The following is a 19478-nucleotide window of genomic DNA, read 5'->3' as shown; positions in this document are numbered from 1 at the left end:
TTTTGGATCTGTATCTCCTTCAAGGTTTTGGATCTGGATTTGGTCTTGCAAAACCGCCCTCAAGTGTTTTGGTTTTGGATCTGGATTTTAAAAAAAAAAGATAAAAAGTTTTAAAAACAGGTAAAATCATGTAATTTATGAAATCCAAAACTCGAAATTCGGATTTAAAATCCGAATTCCGAACCGCAAAAAGATCAGAACCGCGACCTAGATTTACACGGTTCTCCTCAGGAGATCAGAACCGCGACTCGGATGTACCCGGATTCTCTAATGCGGGTGGATTCGGATTTCTGGAGAACCGAACCGCACATCTCTACTTTATACATATCTATATGTATCTCAATTTATATATCTATCCATATATATATATATATATATATATATATATATATCCCCACTCTAAATTCTGCGTTTTACACTGGCAGTGGCCATTTTTTTATGGGGCCCCACACAACGTAGTTGCCCCGGGGCCCCCACAATCCTTAATCCGGCCCTGACCCTGGGCATTATCTGCACTTCCAGAACAGATTTGGGGGCTATTGAGTATTGCCCTCTGTCTGGGACAGCAGCTGACCCAGCAATGCCCAGAACCTGTACGGTGACTGCTGCAACGGAAGCAGAGAAGGGACGTCTGCAATAACAAACTACCGTTTCCGCATGACTTACCAGAGCCGAAGGGTATGACAGATAGGTAACCGGGATTGGTAGGTTTGGCTTATTCAATCCTACAGTATATTCTGAATTTCTCCTACTATAAGATCCGCGCCTCCAGCGTTTGCTGTTTCAGTGCTTTGGGCACTAGAAGTCACCTTTAGAGTATTGTAACCTGTATAAAAGCACCCGGCCAATAATCTATAACTGTTATACAGTCACACATCTCCTCTGTGTCTACAGTACATCCGGAAAGTATTCACAGCGCTTCACTTTTTCCACATTTTGTTATGTTACAGCCTTAGGGGCCTATTCATCAACACTAAAATAATGTTTTTAAGGACATTTTCCTTAAATAACGTTATTTTGGTATTCATGTACAGACTTAGCACAGGAGATATCACAAATATCTCCTTGCTAAGTTTCCCTGCATTAATTTCCACACTCCCCATACATTAGTACATTAGTATATTAGTACATTAGTATTAGTACATTAGTACATTAGTACATTAGTATTAGTACATTAGTATGGGGATGTGGAAATTGTGGTATTCATCAAATTCCGAAAATTATGAATTTTCGGAATTTGATGCAGTTACTATTCGCCACTGTGAGGTGGTGAATAGCAGAATCGACTTACCTGTATCCGCGTGTGCAGGTCTCCCGACGAGTCCCTCCGGCGCTCTGCTCCGTCCTCAGGCTTCGGAGGCTGGTCGGACATGTGTGCTCCCCAGCAGAGCACAAGAAAGTTTAGAAAAATAAAAAAAAGTTTTATTTTTTTTCTAATCTGTCATGTGGTCTGCTGGGGAGCACACATGTCCGACCAGCAGGACGGAGCCGGAGGCTGCTGCGCGGACAGGTGAGTCAGGGGGGGGGGTTACACAAACTTACCGCATCTGTAGGCAGTGCTGCGCATGCGCTGGTTTTACAGGTGTAACAGCGCATGCGCAGCACTGTTTCCAGATGCGATAAGGTAGTGTAGGCAGGAAAAAGTATCTATTTCCCGAAAAGCTGTCATCGCAAAAATGACAGGTACCGGAATAGATACTTATGGAGAGGAGGAATGATGAATTCCACCTATAATTAGCTAGAACTCAATGAGAGTTCTAAAGCTAATTATCTCCAGAGAATTTTTAGGTTTAATGAATAGGCCCCTTATTCCAATACGGAATAAATTCATTTTTGTCCTCAAAATTCTACACACAATACCCCATAATGACAACGTGTAAAAAGTTTTGAGCAACATCTGCCATTGTATATTTAGGGTTGTGTATAGGTGAGCAAGCAAACCGCCTTTACCAAATATAGAGATTCTATGACTTCCTGCGCAGAATAAATCAGTTCAGGTAGGTTTTAAAATGTGTTTCTTAAACAAATTTCTATAAAAAAACCCTGTGAATGAATACACAAGATACACATTTTTTTATACCTTTAAATATATTTTTTGTGCATTTTTGTTTTTCTATTAAATCCAGTAATGCATTATTCACAGACAACAATATTATGGCCCAATTTTGTGAAGCAAGCCTCTAATTGAACCTGGGAAGATTCACTTACCCCTAGACATCAGTGCTGTTCTGTAGATCTCTGAGAGATTAGTAAATGCCGTATTTTAGCTTTATCTCACTGTCGTGTTGGGGTCCGTGTTGTGGGTCTTGGGTATCCTCACTTTAACGATAATCTATGCGTGAAATATATACATCCAGGGGCGCCATGGAGAGTGGCGGGCGAATGGGAGAGGAGGGGTGTCAGGCAATGAGGGAAGGGTTGCGCAGTAATACTATTTGGATGGAATGGGCCTCCTAGGCACATATGGGGTAATGTGGCCCACAGCTCAGTATACAGAGGTGGCACCTGCCGCAGTATAATACATACGTTTTCTCTGGGTCGCAGTGCCTGGATTAAAACTAATTTTATTTGAGGTACCGGTGGGACGACGTTATCCTATACTTGTGGGGTTCCAGGCAATGCACCCCAATGCTGCCGTTACTGTAGGTAAATGAGGATGGTTAGTTAAACAAATCAAAACAAATACAAACTGTCAGAGTTCTCTTCTAATACTTCAATGCAGCTCATCCTTTCTATAGATACAGTAAGTACATGTCACTGGACAATTGGAATCGTGTACATTAGATAACGTCATGTTTTGCATGATAAATGTCTGAATTGGTGCAATTAGTAGCATCTGGTAAGGGTCTGTTCATGCAAAACTGCAAGAGATAATGATTGCAATGATGAACCCCCCCCCCCCCCCCCCCTTCCCCGTGAGATCTGGGAGTCCTCAGGGCTTTCATCGTAAAGGGGGAGATAAAGCCACTATTCCATATTAATTTGTATCCAAAGCTGTGTTCAGCTGAATAATACATTATATATACTGCATACATTACATACAAGATGTGAAGTATTTATGCTTAAATAAGTATGTCCATTATGCTCTCTTCATTCCTATGGAGCCATGTTAGGAGGTACACAAGCAGACAATGACTGACAGACAGACAGCCAGACTTGCTTCACAGAAAGATACTGGGCCTGATTCAGACCCGGACGCTATTTGCGTCCGCGCGCTGGCTAAAAGGGGCCGGCTATTTAAATCATGTGCTCGCACTGAGTTGCGTAAAGCCGCCCACTAAGTAATAGCGAGCGGCCGCACCATGCGCTCGCACCTGTATAAAGACGCCCCTTTGCCACTCGCAACACACGTCATCTCCGGCAGTTGTAGGGTTAATCGGGAACACCGAGAGCCATCGGAGCTGCTCGCGGCGCTTGTGGTAGCCTTTTCCCACCACAATATTGCGAGCAGTTTAAGCTAAAATACAACCCAGTCACGGACGCTATTTGCGCTCGCTCGTTCAGAAAAAGGGGCCGGCTTTTTAAATTGAGCGCTCGCTCTTTGCAGTCTGTTGACGCCTCTATGTCTGAGCGACCGAACGAAACATGCGCTCGCTATTTTGTAAAGACGCCCCCTGGCCGCTCGCATCCTACGTCATCTCCGCTATTTATTTGATTAATCGAGTACATCGAAAGGTGGCTGAACTGCTTGCAATCATGCGAACAGTTCAGGCTAAGAAACAACCAAGTGACGTGGTCGATGACGCTGCTTTGCTAATTATGCACACCCTTAAAACGCCTGTTTTGACCGTTTGGCACGCCTGCGTTCGGATCACCACTCCCCGTTTTCAAGCACCTTCCCCTGTTACCACCCACAAACGCCTCATCCTGTCACTCAAATTAGCAGGCACTCGCTAGTTTGCGAGCGCTCGATTTCTGACCGCACTGACTGGTTGGCGCATGCGCATTACGACCCATACGCATTACGACCCATACGCATGCGCAGATGTGCGAACATCGCTCGGAGCGAACGAGCGGCCTCTTACGAGCGGCTCTGAATCAGGCCCTCAGTCCTTAAGTGAAAGACATTCAAAATAATATTGTCTTGCTCTTGCAGCATTGTGGGGCAGTGCAAAGCCAAGGCTTGGTCTGTACGAATGGTTTGCCAACTCATAAAACTAATGCTCTGTATAGACAGTGGCTAGGTCAGCTGAAATGACAGAAAGTGTAACTGACATGTTTTGCTTTACCATTTGAGCTTTTTGTATTTTATCAGCTCTGTAACATAAAGGGAATGGCGACGGCTATAAGGTTTGTGGAAGAGGCAAATACAGTCATTAAACTCCAGCTTTTAACACAGCCAATGGTAGAAAGAAAAGTTAACGTGCGTTAACCCATAGATTTCAGGTTTTGTGCACGGAATCTCTATTTCCCTGAGTGGTCGACCCCAGAGGGTGCAATAAACGCAGATATTTCCTCTCAGCTCTTGAGTCTGTGAGGAAAAATACATGTTAAATGCACTGTATGGGGCTTAACGTGCGTGATCGGGACATTAATAGCTCCAGGCAGAGCTGGAGCCCTGTGGTAAGCCCTGAGTCTAATTGAATCTGGCCCTATATGTCTAACAGTATGTCCACAGCAACCAATCTGCTTCTAACTGTCATGTATCTAGCACAGCCTATGCAATGACAGTTAGAAGCTGATTGGTTGCTTTGGGCAACTTCCTCCACTTTATCTCTCTCCAAGGCTTGGTACATCTCCCCCTCAGTCTTGTTTTATCTGTGTTTTATTGCCCATTGCAAAGCGCAGCGGGATATACTGGCGCTACATGAGTAAACGTTAATAAATAATAGCTGTCATTAAATGAGTGACCCCAGACCGGTCTCCCCTCTCCCCTCCCCAGGACATGCACGTGATCAGCACAGATGAGAACCAGGTGTTTGTGGCCATCCAGGAGTGGAACCAGAATGAGACGTATAACCTGTACATCTCGGACACCCGGGGGATATTCTTCTCGCTGGCGCTGGAAAATGTGAAGAGCAATAAGGGTCCGGAGGGGAACGTCATGATTGACCTCTACGAGGTATGTCACAATGGCTCATACATATACACTGGCGTCCCTCTAACAATGCTACCACCATATCTGCGCTCTCCAGGAGGAGGCTGTCAGTGACTATGGGCCTGATTCACTAGTAAACGCAATTGCGATTACGGAAGCACATCGCGCAATTGTTTGCCATCACGCATGCGTATAAGCCGTACTGTTAATTTGCAGCGATCATATTGCCATTACAAACGCACAGAGGAATCCATTGCAGAGCGGGTAACGGGCTGTGAGCGTTTGGGGGTGGTGACAGGAGGGTGGTTGGAAAAACGCAGGCGTATCTGTTAGAACGCCGTTTCATGGGCATACGATTGCATACGCAGCATGAGTGTTCTCTGCATGCGTGGAGACTTGCGCTGTCTGCGGCTGGTGAAACCTGGTGTAAATGCTGCATGAGGGTGTGCGTTGATGTTACTAATGGTTACACAGATGAGCGACATTGGACGGATATGAGAAGGCAGCAGCGGGCGTCTTTTTGTCGCCTGTGCTTTGGCGGGCATTAGCATATTTTAGCTACTGCGAACCGTGCGATTTTGCAGCTGCGATCGCATTAGCAATCACTTCTGAATCAGGGCCTGATTCAGACTTGTTCGCTATCTGCATACGCTCACTCCCAGCGTATGCAAATTTGTCAAAGTGACGCCACGGGAAGCGAACGCTCGCCAAGGCATAAGCACGCCCACCATGTCTTAGCGAGCAGCCACTTTGTGTATGCGTACGCCCAATCGCACAGGCAGAGCCGCTCACCAGCAACACATCATCTCCAGGAAGTGTATAAAACATTGGTACATCGAGCACCATCGGATGTGAACGCAGTGTTTGAGGTAGCTTTACCCTACCGTAAGCATTGCGAGGAAATCAGTGTAAAAAAAAGGCAAGTGACGTGTACTATGACGCTGCCTGTTAATTATGCACGCTTCTAAAACAGCGTTGAAACACTCTGGCACGCCTGTGTTCACATCTCCAACCCCCCGTTATTAGTGTTCTGCCCCTGTTACCACCCACAAACAGCCTCTCCTGTCACTCATTACCCTGGGCTGTCTTTGCTGGGCGAGCGAGAGGGCTGCGTAGTTCGCACAGGCGCAGAGCGAAGCATGCGCGTATGCAGAACTTCAGGCCATTTGCGAACGCACAGCGCGAGCGAGCGGCTCTGAATCAGGCCCTCAGTCCCTAAGTGATCAGCTCTAATAGATGATACAGCCTAATGGTGAGTGGCAATCCCCAGCTGTTGGCACAGTACTTACGTCTATCGCTCGGAATGTTGTCAGGGAAGAGGCTACTGCAGGGAATCAGCATAAACATCCCAGAGGTTATCATGAGGGGAGCGGTTATATCTCATATTCATATAATTAAGAACCGCCAATGTAATCGGGGCTTTGATCGGCCTGGTACAAGTCTGACTAATGGAAGCTAAGATCACACAGGGTCCAAGAACACAGGCGGTGCCCGTTACTGAGCTAGGGGCGCAAGGGTTCAATTCCTGGGTGAGTTCTGGAATTCGGGGGTACCTTAGTGTTGATGTGGGGTCTTATTAATAACATTACAGCTAATTTGGGTAGATCATTTGGTGCCTGGGGAGGCTTTGTAATTAATCTGAGTTTAGTTTGAGACGTAGATGAAGTGACCGTTAATACGAAGCCGGGCTGTATCAAAGTGCGATTCCCAAACCGCCATTTAAAATTATTTTATGTTTGTGCTGTTTGTAAACTGTGCAGATTATCAAAGCAAACTCCACGTAAGGACGCTATTTTGCGGTGATCGCTTTAGCGTCTCTTTGGCGTAGTCACATCTGCGACTAAATGCTTATACTAGTGTCAGCCCCTCCCCAGGCGCTGTAATACCGCTTGTGGCTTCCTTAGACAATTCATCTACACAACAGATCTGTCAACCAAATCTGCCGGCACCATAGAAGTGTAGAAGGTGGAGTTTCCCCTTTAAATTTAAATTTGCAGTGTACTGTATCCCTCATTGTCTGATTATTACGCCAGCCGCATCCATTGCTGATCATTATATAATATTCATACTGTGTAAGGAAAGTGTGTATCAAGACTCAGGGAGAGATGTACTAAGCTCTGGAAAGTGATAAACGGTCAACCAATCAGCTCCTAACTGTCATCTTACAGGATGTGTTTGAAAAATGACAGTTAGGAGCTGACTGGTTGATAGTTTATCACTCTCCAGAGCTTAGTACATCTGCCCCTCATACTCCAGTTTAATAAATGCATGTAGTTGAGTCGCCCCTTATATTCATATATCTGAATGCAGACAGTAAATAAGCAGAGTCCGGAGAAAACACAATAACCGTCCGATTCTCCACAGACGGACTCTTCCCGGGGTCTCCCTGGTGTATTGACGCCTGGCCAGTTCCCTCTGGGCCTGATTCAGAGCAGCTCGTAATCGGCCGCTCGTTCGCTCTGAGCGATGTTCGCACAACTGCGCATGTGTATGGGTTGTAAATGCGCATGCGCAAACCAGTCATTGCGGTCGGAAATCGTGTGCTCGCAAAACAGCGAGGGGCTGCTAATTTGATTGACAGAATGTACCGTTTATGGGTGGTAACGGGAAGGTGCTTGAAAATGGGGGAGTGGAGATCCGAACGCAGGCGTGCCTAACGGTGAAAATGGCGTTTAATGGGAGTGCATAATTAGTAAAGGAGCGTCATCGACCACGTCACTTGGTTGTCTTTTAGCCTGAACTGCTCGCAGTGATAGCGGTTAGAAAATTCTACCGCAACCACTGCGAGCAGTTCAGATGCCTTTCCATGTTCCCGATTAATCTAATAAATACCGGAGATGACGTGTGTTGCGAACGGCAAAGGGGCGTCTTCACAAAATAGTGAGCGCATTTTTCGTTCGCTCGCTCGCTCAGACATAGAGGCGTCAACACACCGCAAAGAGCGAGCGCTCAATTTAAATAGCCGGCCCCTTTTTTGGAATGACCGTCCGCAAATAGCGTCCGGCTCTGAATCAGGCCCTCTATGCCTAAACTGGCCTGACACGCCCTAAGCGGCTGCCTCACCGGGACCCTGTTTTTCAGCTGCCTCCATTTTTCCTAGGTAGCAGGGATAAAGGGGATGTTCCTGGCGAACAAGAAGACTGACAGCCGAGTGAAGACTTTCATCACGTACAATAAAGGCAGAGACTGGAATCTGCTGCAAGCGCCTGACACTGATCTGAGAGGAACCACCGTGAACTGTCTATTAGTAAGTGTGTCTCCCCGTGACAAGACGTGTGCAGGACTTCTCGTATCCAATCACCATTTGGCAGAGTCTCCTACACACTGTATTGATCTCTACACTGAGCAGGGAATGGCACGGGCTGCAATTTAATTCTATTCTGTTTGGCACTAATACCAAGCGCTTGTTTTCCCTCCTAATTTATGTCTGGGCAACGGCACAATTAGATTGCAAAGGCTGGAGGACAGGAATAGGCATTTAACAGTGACTTATAATATGCTAGACAGGGCTGACGGGCAGAGCCGGGCCTCACAGCCCATATAAGTGAATGCCTAGGCAGCCAATTCTCCAGGGGGGCACCCAGCAGGCACAGTAGTGGGATTGGCTGCAATTTAAGGGGCACCGGCTAAAATTATAGGGCAACAAAGTGGTGGCGTTCGGCACAGAAGCGTGTCTTGGTGTGGCCTCGTTGTGAATATCAGGTGCCCTCTTTACATGCTGTGCCCCTCAGAAAGTGGCAAAGGCATGCAGTCATGGGGGGGGTCGCTGTGCCTTCACAGTGGTCTGGAGCCCAGGAAAGGCCCAGATCTGGGTACCATGTACCCATCCTCTGCCCCCCTCTAGGTGCCATTGATGCTCGATGAGATACAGATCATTTAAAATTATTTATGTCCTCCCCCCCCCTACCATGGTGCCTTACAGTAGGTGACATTTTTCTGATCTCGGAGGTAAAAGAAAGCGGGACCTACAGTAATTGACACATAACAGCGCAATTCATATTTAAAAAAAAAAAAAATAGTGGTAACTTTATACATTAGATGTGTCGTTCATAAGTGTCCTGGGCAATTCTTAACTAAGTCATTGTGGTGCCCACTTTCTTCGCAAGGACAGACGCACCCAAGGTGGCATCATCCTCTATTACTGCAGTGGAATGTCCTTGTGTAGAGAGCGGAGGCACCCCGGTACTCAGCCCGCAAATAATCTGTAATTCTTTTCAGAATTTTGCCAGCGCAGATGGCGCCTACTATGTCGCCAAAGGTTAGGGGTTGCCCTATAAGGTGCAGTGAAGCCCCAACATTTTTATATGAGGCCAGGCAATGCCATGTTCCACCCCTGAATTTGGTAATCAGTTCAATCAAGGTTATAGATCTTTCCTGACAGACCCTATTGGTGGTACACATGGCAGTGTGGTGTGACGGAGGTCAGTCCACACAGTAGATCATTTAACCAGGTCTTATGTTTATTATCCAGGCAGAACAGGTTAACAGGATAACACAGGGTTAATGCAGCAGGTATTTACTACAGGTACACGGTGTAGCATACGGCGTATGTACCTGGTAGAGCCAGTAACTTATAGGGGAGCGCAGGTGGTGTGTGGCAGATGGGAGCACACACCGGTGTCCGTACATACTGTCAGGGGGGTCAATGGCCTCTGTAACGTTGTCTCACTCTCAGTATACAGGAGAGTCTCAGCACGGAGGATGGAACTGAAGACGACCAGATACGCCGCGCATGCACAATAGCGCACAAGGTCAAAGGTCATACTCCTAGTGACTGGGCAATGAGACAGCGCAGCGCGCTAATCTTATTCCTTCCCAGAACAATAAATATAGCAGCTTCTATTCATAGTAATAAATGCAAATGTTTTACTCTGCATAATTAATGATGATAGAATTTATATTGGTAGCCTTTCTAATAAGCAATAAGTTATTGATAATTTTAATAAATAACTTTCATGACAAATTGAAGAAGAATTTTAGTAAAATAAATTAAATTTACACCACACTAAACTAATCTGTGTTGAAAGTATGCTGGTGAGGGGCACAGTGGTACTTGTAGTTCCACATATCGCCGCCTCCTGATCTATACTAATAAAATGTAAATAAATAAATGCGCTCATATTAAACTCATGACTACAAATTACCTTCCAGTCTGCATGCAGGAGAGCCTGACGGAACGTGTCCCATCTATAAAATATACATAACTACTTACAGTAAATGTTAATGCTGCTTTTATCACCATATTTATTGCATTAGCTCAAAAGACGGAACGTAAGTTAATTAAAAAGGTTCCCTGATATTTGCCATAGAAGCAGCTTTGGGGAAAATCTAAAGTGAGTTATTACTTAAGAAATCATTTCGTAACAAACCAAACAAATTAAGATAAGCAAATATTGTGTTGTTATAGAGCATAATCTGCAAAATAGTCTTCTCTATGGTTAATGTGAATTATTCTCCTGCGCTGTAAATTGACATCTGCAGTTCAGAACAAAACCACTAGATGGGGCAAGGAAGCTGCAGATCTGCAGAGGACTTTATTAGGCAAGAATTACATCTGTAAATAACTTATAGTTGCTATTTTTTAGTATTATGACCTACAGTATCTTGTGGGAAATAACATCCTGGTCATAGTAATGTTGTACAGAGAAAATAAAAGTCCAGAAATGGTTCCCAAACAACTCTCTCCTTATTAAGAAATATATGCCAGTAAAGATAAGTGTATAGAACTTAGAAATTGTATTGTTGGATGATCCTGTGCAAATAAAGCCAAATACTGAGCCTTGCAAGGCAGGATCGGGGGGTTACTATAGAACAAGAAAACAAATCAAGATATGGAGCCAAATGTAGTAGGGTGAGAGTTAAGTAGTAAAACTATTACATTGGTCGAGTTTTATCTTCAAAATGGGAAAATTATCTGGATGAGAGTTTATATCGTGAGTTTTTTTAGTCTAAAAACAGGCGAGTTTACTCTGTCGCTTTGTTCTCGGTCTCTATTACATTGGCCAGGTATAAAAAGTGTCAGAAAACTCTCACACTTCCTAAACACTCACCCTATTACATTTGGCCCATTGGGGTATATTTACTAAAGTGAGAGTTTTTGCCCATAGCAACCAATCAGATTCTAGCTATTACCTTCTAGAAGTTGCTAGTTAAATGTTAAGTAGAATCTGATCGGTTGCTAGGAGCAACATCTCCACTTCTAAAAACTCTCACTTTAGTAAATATGCCCCCATGAGTTTATTTAGTAAGCTGAGAAAAGCCGTTTTTCTTGGGTTTTCACTGGAGAAAGAGCTTTTCTCTATAAGGGCGGGATGTACTAAAGCTGAAAATGCAGTTTTTGGGGGGTTTACTGCATTCCCCAAATGTACTAAGTGCATTTCGGTTCTTAGTCCCTATGGGCTTCTTATAGGGACGCTCCCCCTTGGGAGGGATCCGATCGGATCCCTCCCATCACCCCCCTGCAGCCCGCAGCCTTCTGCGCATGCGCAGAATAACGCCAAAGGGACTTCTGAGTGATAAACCCGGAAGTCTCTCTGTCCGGACCCATCGCAAAGGACAGTTCTTATCGGGAGAGCTGTCCTTTGCGGTATGTACCGCGGAAGCGATGCTTAGTACATCCCATCCTAAATTTATCAAAAGGGCAACAGTGGAGAAAGGTCAGGAAGCGCAATAAGCTGGAAGTAACTAACGGCCAGACGTCATGCTACATAGAGGGAATCGCCCAGCGCTGCGACACAGTGGTGTCAGGTACTGAGGAAGCTCAGTGATTGGTTTCTGTTCCAAAGGTCACTCTGAGCACACAAGGGCTGAGATGTACTAAGCTGTGACTTTCGCAAGCCGCCGATTCTCCGCTAAATTTGATCCCAAAAAATGTAAACAGAAATACTATAAGTGTAAGAGACGCCTGGTTTTGAATTTAATATTATTGCCACCTTAAATACCAGAGCCAAAGCCGCTACTTAGTCAATCGAACCCTTTTGGTGCCCTCCAGATCCTGACGGTACTGACGGAATGTAAAACATATTCTGCATTAGAGCTTGGCAAGTTGCTATAAGACAGTTTGTAAGAATCCATTTACTTAGCCTTATGAGATGAGACAATAACACCGAAAGTCTTCTGTAAATGGCTGCCCAAGATTCATGGATTACATCACCATAAAGATCGGGTGCTTGAAAAGTATGAACAATTATTTGAGGACCGAGAGTTTCAGCAAATATGAGTTGAATATTTCACTTTTACAAAGTGTTAAAGCTGTTTTTGACCCAATGATTGAAGGTAAAACGGAGGCTCGAGGCTTGATACATCTCACCCCTTGATCTCTATGGCAAAATGCGTTACAGTGCAAACACACAGGTGCTTTACAACTATAGAAATGCTAAACACACTGCACTCTTCCCCATCATTACTGCCTGAAAGCACTGAGGTTCAGAATTAGATTTCCACTAAGGTCCTATCTGTGTGGAGTTTGTATGTTCTCCCTGTTTGTGCGTGGGTTTATTTCGGGTACTCTGGTTTCCTCACACAACCCAAAAACATCCTGGTAGGATTGACAAGAAATGAACCCTGGTGTGTACTGTATGTGTGTGATTACATGTGGTAGGGAAAATAGATTGTAAGCTCCACTGGTGCAGGGACTGATGTTTGTGACCAAACATTCTCTATAAAGTGCTGCAGTATATGTTAGTGCTATATAAAAACTGTTACTAAATAATAATAATAATAAAGTATAATGTGTAGTTGAAATACGTTAGGGAATGAGGGGACTGAAGAGAAAATTATGAATAATCAGGGAATATAAAATTGGGGTTGGACTGGACTGTCTGCAGACTTACTGTATAATGCGGATACATTAAATTGCTTCCGAAGCCCGGTAGCCCTCGCTCTATCTTTTCTGCTCGTCCTTCCACGGTTAGTTATCGCAGCATCCAATTCCTACAGTAATTGCTTTAAAAAGAATCTTCCCGTCATTGAGTTGCCCATCCTATTACTGTACTTACACACAGCAGGTCATACAGAGATCCGATAAATAGTCTCATATGGAGTCTACTTACTAAGCCTTGGTTGGCGATAATGTGGACGGGGCCAACCAGCTATGCCTGGCTGTACAATGAGGCGGTATCTTCATTTACATTAGTCCCTGCTCCAAAAGAGCTTACAATCTAAATTCCCAGGCATACAGGCTAAGTTATATGTCTCTTTCTTGTGGTAAGGACACGAAGCTCCCAGAGAATAACCAAATCATGTTACAGACTTCTGCAGCTAGTGCCCTGGTTGGCATTGAACCCACGGCGGCAGTGGTACCAGTATTATTTGTGCATGTGTCAGAGGAAGCCTCTTACATTGAGGACCTTACGTAGGACAGTCAGTAGTCTGGGTAATGCAGTTCCTAGAACACTTTAATAATGTAATATATAGTATAATGAAGGAGACAGGTAATACCTAGAATGCGATCTATAACTCATAGATGTTGTGTTCCTTTGCAGCCTTACTGCTCTCTGCATCTGCACCTAAAGGTGTCTGAAAATCCGTACACTACTGGTAACATCGCCAGCCGGGACACCGCCCCAGGGATCATCGTGGCCTCAGGTACCTGTTATAGACACATATTATGCATGTGTAATAAGACGACGGTTATATCGCAGTGTATATCTCAGAGCAGGGCCACAGACAACGCAGCTTAGAGTGACTGATGATTAGGAACCGTAGTTGCCGACTCTCAGTGATGCCATCTGCAGCTGTTTAGGGGCATGTCGGCAATATGATTGTTCCGCATTCTAGGGAAATGGGAAAGAAAACATTTACTGGAACTGTATATACCTACTTACTGGTGCTGATGGGAAACACTAAAGGCCCCATACACGGTGCGATTCAAAGTTGGTAAGATGTGTTGTACGATTGCCCTGGAAATTCTCCATACGATGTGGTGAGATGGAGTACGAGTACGATTGATTGTTACGATTACAGGATAAGATGCATAGAAGTGTATCACATTGTACTCAAAAGATTGTAGATCTCTCTGCAAAACCATCTGATCTGCGATCCAACTAGAGGAACGCGGGGACGCGCATCGGGGTCGCAGAACACATAGAAGAAAAACTATTTTGATGCGATTGGTGTATACATCCTGTCGAAACTGTCCATATCGGGTAAAAAATTGTACGTGTATGGGCACCATAAGGGCCTCATTTATCAATTAATCTAATTACCAGCGGCATATTTCGTTTAGTATCGCAGTGACACTAATGAAAATGCAACTGAAATTCATCATTACTTACACTTCCAGCGAGGTTCGGCGGGGTACAGCGACCATCTCCCTCCTCAGCTGCGTCTTCTCCTGTGTCATGCACATGACGATTTCGCCCTGCGCCACATAATACCGCCCCCTTTACCCTCCACTAACGTCCGTACTGATTCAGCAAGGAACGCACGGATGCAGACGCACGCACACGGCCAAGCAGGAAAATGCTAATGATTGCATATACGCACGGTAATCGCAGACACACAGCACTACAAATGTCCGTACTGATGCGCAAGGCTGAGAAAACATCGGGAACATCGAGTAACATCGGATCCGCACACAGACTAAAGGTAGACCTGACTCTGCCGCCGTATTTGAGAGACTCGGTTGCTAATTTATGCACGCCGATGTAACTGGGTTCCAATGCACTGGCACGCCTGCCGACCACTCCCACGTATCCACCCACATACCGCACTTCCTGTCGATCCCTTTTCCCTGGGTCTGAGTATCCAATTTGCTCGCTTTTGCGGATGCAGTGAGCGGTCCGCTCAGGCGCACTGCGACCCAGATGCATGTGCAGACCGCGAACATCGGCCGATTGCGTGCGTTTGCATCCGTGCCTTCCTTGCTGAATCAGGTTAAATAGTACCTCAGTCAATTTGATTTAACCATCTGTGCTCAACCATGGATATCTCTAAAACCTGACCCGTTGGGGAGTCTTAAGGACCGCCTTTGGGAAGCTCTGGTCTAGATAGATCTACAAGTGATAGCGAGACCTGACCTTCACTTAGTAAATGCTGCAAAGTGCGCAAATCTTCCACCGCAAATGATTAGTCAGATGCTGCCTTCAGTGCGACAAGCTCATATTACTCCCCTGGGACTGTCTGCAGGTTAATATATGTTCTCGCAGGGCAGGATATAAGTGACACAGAACAAGTAAAAACAATGGCCCTCATTCAGAGCCGCTCGCTATTTGCGGTCGTTCGTTCTAAAACAAGGGGTGGCTATTCAAATGAACCGTTCGCTAATTGCGGTCTGTTCACGCCTCTAAGTCTGAACGAGCGAGCAAAACTTGCGGTTGTAATTTTGAAAAATACGCCCCCTTGCCGCTCGCATCCTACGTCATGTCCGCTATTTATTAGATTAATCGAGTACATCGAACAGCGTATGAACTGCTCGCTATTCTTGTGGCTGTTTTTTTCAACCGCTATTTTGCGAGCAGTTCTGAGTAAAAAAAAAACAAGTGACGTGGTCAATGACGCTGCTGCATTAATTATGCACACCCTTAAAACGCCCGTTTTGACATTTAAGTACGCCTGCGTTCGAATTCCACACCCCCGTTTTCAAGCACCTTCCCCTGTTACCACCCACATACGCCTCCTTCTGTCACTCAAAATAGCAGGCATTCGCTATATAGCGAACAAACGATTTTCGGCCGCACTGACCGGTTCGCGCATGGGTATTAAAATCCGTACGCATGCGCAGATGTGCGAACATCGGTCAGAACGAACGAACGGCCGCTTACGAGCGGCTCTGAATCAGGGCCAATATTGGAACAAATACAAGTACATATAGCTATATAGTTTAATAAATGACTTTATAAAGGTACAGGACCATTATTAAAAAAAAAACAACAATCAGCGTGGTTACTAGAGGTGAAATGATTAAAAGTTATAGATGTTATATATGTGTCTTATAGACTGTAAATAAAATATAATAATTATCCTATGATGCAAAAGTGACCCCAGGTCTGTGCCAGGCCGGTGTATTACGATCGTACGGGGGGGATTATAAATGTGGCTAATGGCTCAGCGACCTTTGCGCTACGCAAGCGCGAGCCGCACCGTCACCTCACAACCGTTTCTTGTGCTTACTCTCCGCCACAGGGAATATCGGCTCTGAGCTAACCGAGACTGATGTCAGCATGTTCATTTCGTCCGACGCAGGCAATACGTGGAGACAGGTAAATATAATTGAGACACATGTCGCCTGACACTAACGGCTCGTGAATGCCGACCCTGCGAATGACAGGAGCCTCCTCGGGGCCGCTGATGTCTGTGACAGACTCATGAGGGAATAAGTAGGACGCTGCCACGTTTGCTAAATGCAGACACAACACAGCACAAAAATACCCTGAGAAAGCGGCTTGTTACTGAGGAGGCTCTACTGTAATAGTATTACCTCTAATCTGCCGACTGCTGTACAGTATAACCAATACAGGAACATCCGGAGACAGAACTTTCTCAGATGAACCAATGGATCCTGTGCACTCTGCATCTATCTATCTATCTATCTATCTATCTATCTATCTATCTATCTATCTATCTATCTATCTATCTATCTATCTATCTCATATCTATCTATCTATCTCATATCTATCTATCTGTCTATCTCATATCTATCTATCTATCTATCTATCTATCTATCTATCTATCTCATATCTATCTATCTATCTCATATCTATCTATCTGTCTGTCTATCTATCTATCTATCTATCTATCTATCTATCTATCTATCTCATATCTATCTATCTATCTATCTATCTATCTATCTATCTATCTATCTATCTATCTCATATCTATCTATCTCATATCTATCTATCTATCTATCTATCTATCTATCTATCTATCTATCTATCTATCTCATATCTATCTATCTCATATCTATCTATATATCTATCTATCTATCTATCTATCTGTCTGTCTATCTATCTATCTATCTATCTTTCTATCTCATATCTATCTATCTATCTATCTCATATCTATCTATCTATCTATCTATCTATCTATCTATCTCATATCTATCTATCTATCTATCTATCTATCTCATTATCTATCTATCTATCTATCTGTCTATCTATCTATCTATTTATCTCATATCTATCTATCTATCTATCTATCTATCTATCTATCTATCTCATATCTATCTATCTATCTATCTATCTATCTATCTATCTATCTCATATCTATATATCTTATATCTATCTATCTATCTATCTCATATCTATCTATCTATCTATCTATCTATCTATCTCATATCTATCTATCTCATATCTATCTATCTATCTATCTATCTCATATCTATCTATCTATCTATCTCATATCTATCTATCTATCTATCTATCTATCTATCTATCTCATATCTATCTATCTCATAACTATCTATCTATCTATCTATCTATCTATCTATCTATCTATCTATCTATCTATCTCATATCTATCTATCTATCTCTCTCTCTCATATCTATCTATCTATCTATCTATCTATCTATCTATCTATCTATCTATCTATCTATCTATATATGATATACATTTTACATTGTATAATATAGAGTTAAATGCAAATTATCACCACAGCAGATTGAATACACTAATAGGCCCACGATAAATATCACATTATTGGGTCCCATACTCATTTGTATAATACATGCATAGCATACATACTATTATATATTCTTACATTTATAAACACCAAATGCAAATATCTACAGAATAGTATATATAAATCCTCTCCTGGACTAGCCTACAGTATGGTTTGTGTGGTTGCTCTCTGCTGGTCGACCTTCTGCACTGTAGACCTTTTGTCATGTCGACATTTTGCCACATCGACATTCTTCCATGTCGGCTTTCTTGTGTCTACCAAATCACTGTCGACCTTTTCAATGTCTTTTGTATGAAACCCTGGGGATACTATTTTCCTGTATTACCCACCCTCCAGTTCAATGGACAATATCTTAAGTAGTTTCAAAGACAGACGCATTACCGATGGTCGGTCTAGGTTTGTGTACGCTGTAATGTCCTGATTGGTCACTGGTACGTTCTAACCCTTGCTAAGTTACTTACACACGGTCAGCGCTGAGCAAAAAAAAAAAAAAAAAGATTATTACCCCATAATAAAACACTGGGTATAAAACACAAGATTAGACCTCGGCTGTTGTTCCAATGTATGGGTGGAATAAACATTAAATAAAATTCCCTTTTAAACAGCTCTGTGTTCCCGATTAAGCCAATGTATTCAGTTCCCACTACTCTGTGTACATGATAAAAGCTATTTCCCATTAGTGAATATACTTCAGTCCCTCTCCCACCCGTTCCCCTGTTCCTCGGTGCATATTACATCTTAATTACCAAAATGAGACCTCAGAGACTCTGGCGCTGTCTCTGTAGAGACGTAGACGCTGCTTTGCTTTTAGTGGTAAACGGGACTTTTGCTGGAGGCCTCCGGCAGATCCCAACGCTGCGCTGTTTCTGCTGCCCGAGATCACATGAGATGGGAAAGGAGCGATGTGCGCTATAACTTTGAAGTAAGCAGAGAAGACGGAATGTTTGATGCGGGGTCTGTCGGTGAATGTTCCACACTTGTTTGATTTCTTTCTTGTCTTAAATCATTTCTAAAAGCGATTTGTATCTGGCAGATCTTTGAAGAAGAGTACAGCGTCTTGTACCTGGATCAAGGTGGGGTCCTGGTCGCTATGAAACACACGTCGTTTTCCATCCGGCATCTGTGGTAATGACTGAGTAATACAATATATACTCACACTCTCTTTGTATGAATGGAGAACACAAGGCTCAAATATGAGACATAATGGGTTAATGCATTGTAATCCTATTTTTTTTTTATTATCCACATTTTTGTCTGTAATGCAAATATCAAGAGATGATTAATTATTTTGTGTAACTTCTTGTGTAAGATCTCACTAACTATAGGAAAGCTAAACATTGTGAGCACGGTCATTATATGTGTCTTTGGGCCTGATTCAGAGCTGAACGCTCTGACCAGAGCGCTCGCTGTGAATCAGGGCCCTCCTACCATTTTTTGGAGCGTCCTCAAGGACGCTCGCATAGCTGTGGGTTACCACCCACAGCTTATGCGAGCGTCCATGATGATGGTCGTGATGGTCTTGACCATCGCGACCATCGGGCTTGCGACGGAGGCCCTGCGGTAGGGTCTCGCTGCCGCAAGCCCAGAAGTGATTTTGGCTCTATCAGAGCCAAAATCACTCCCACTGACATCACTACTGATGTCAGTGGGGCCGGCTTTTGACGGTAGGCGTTCCCATGGGAACGCGTCCGTCTGGCAGGCACCCCCCCGGCACGCCCACCAAAGGGGGCGTACTGTCAATCAACATTTGCAGCACTCCCCCATTGGTGTGAGACCTGGAGCGATGGAAAGACCGCCGCTCCCCGGGTCTCACGCATGCGC

The 19478-nt window shown here is 44.1% G+C and overlaps 1 protein-coding gene across 1 annotated transcript in view; it reads left to right on the top strand.

Annotated features, from left to right (window-relative positions):
- Positions 1–4882: 4882 nt before the first annotated feature.
- LOC148506110 (VPS10 domain-containing receptor SorCS1-like) overlaps positions 4883–19478 on the top strand; it is a 255144-nt gene continuing 240548 nt past the window's right edge. Inside the window, exons 1-5 of the mRNA XM_088447259.1 lie at positions 4883–5062; positions 8139–8285; positions 13522–13624; positions 16163–16239; positions 18691–18782. Of these exons, the coding sequence (XP_088303385.1) occupies positions 4886–5062; positions 8139–8285; positions 13522–13624; positions 16163–16239; positions 18691–18782 (596 nt within the window). The 5' untranslated portion in view covers positions 4883–4885. The remainder of the gene's footprint in view (positions 5063–8138; positions 8286–13521; positions 13625–16162; positions 16240–18690; positions 18783–19478) is intronic.

The sequence above is a fragment of the Taudactylus pleione genome, unplaced genomic scaffold, assembly GCF_031769625.1.
Source record: "Taudactylus pleione unplaced genomic scaffold, aTauple2 ptg000425l, whole genome shotgun sequence".
NCBI lineage: Eukaryota > Metazoa > Chordata > Amphibia > Anura > Myobatrachidae > Taudactylus > Taudactylus pleione.
Note: the sequence above shows the minus strand (reverse complement) of the source record. Positions and strands in the feature narration are given on the sequence as shown.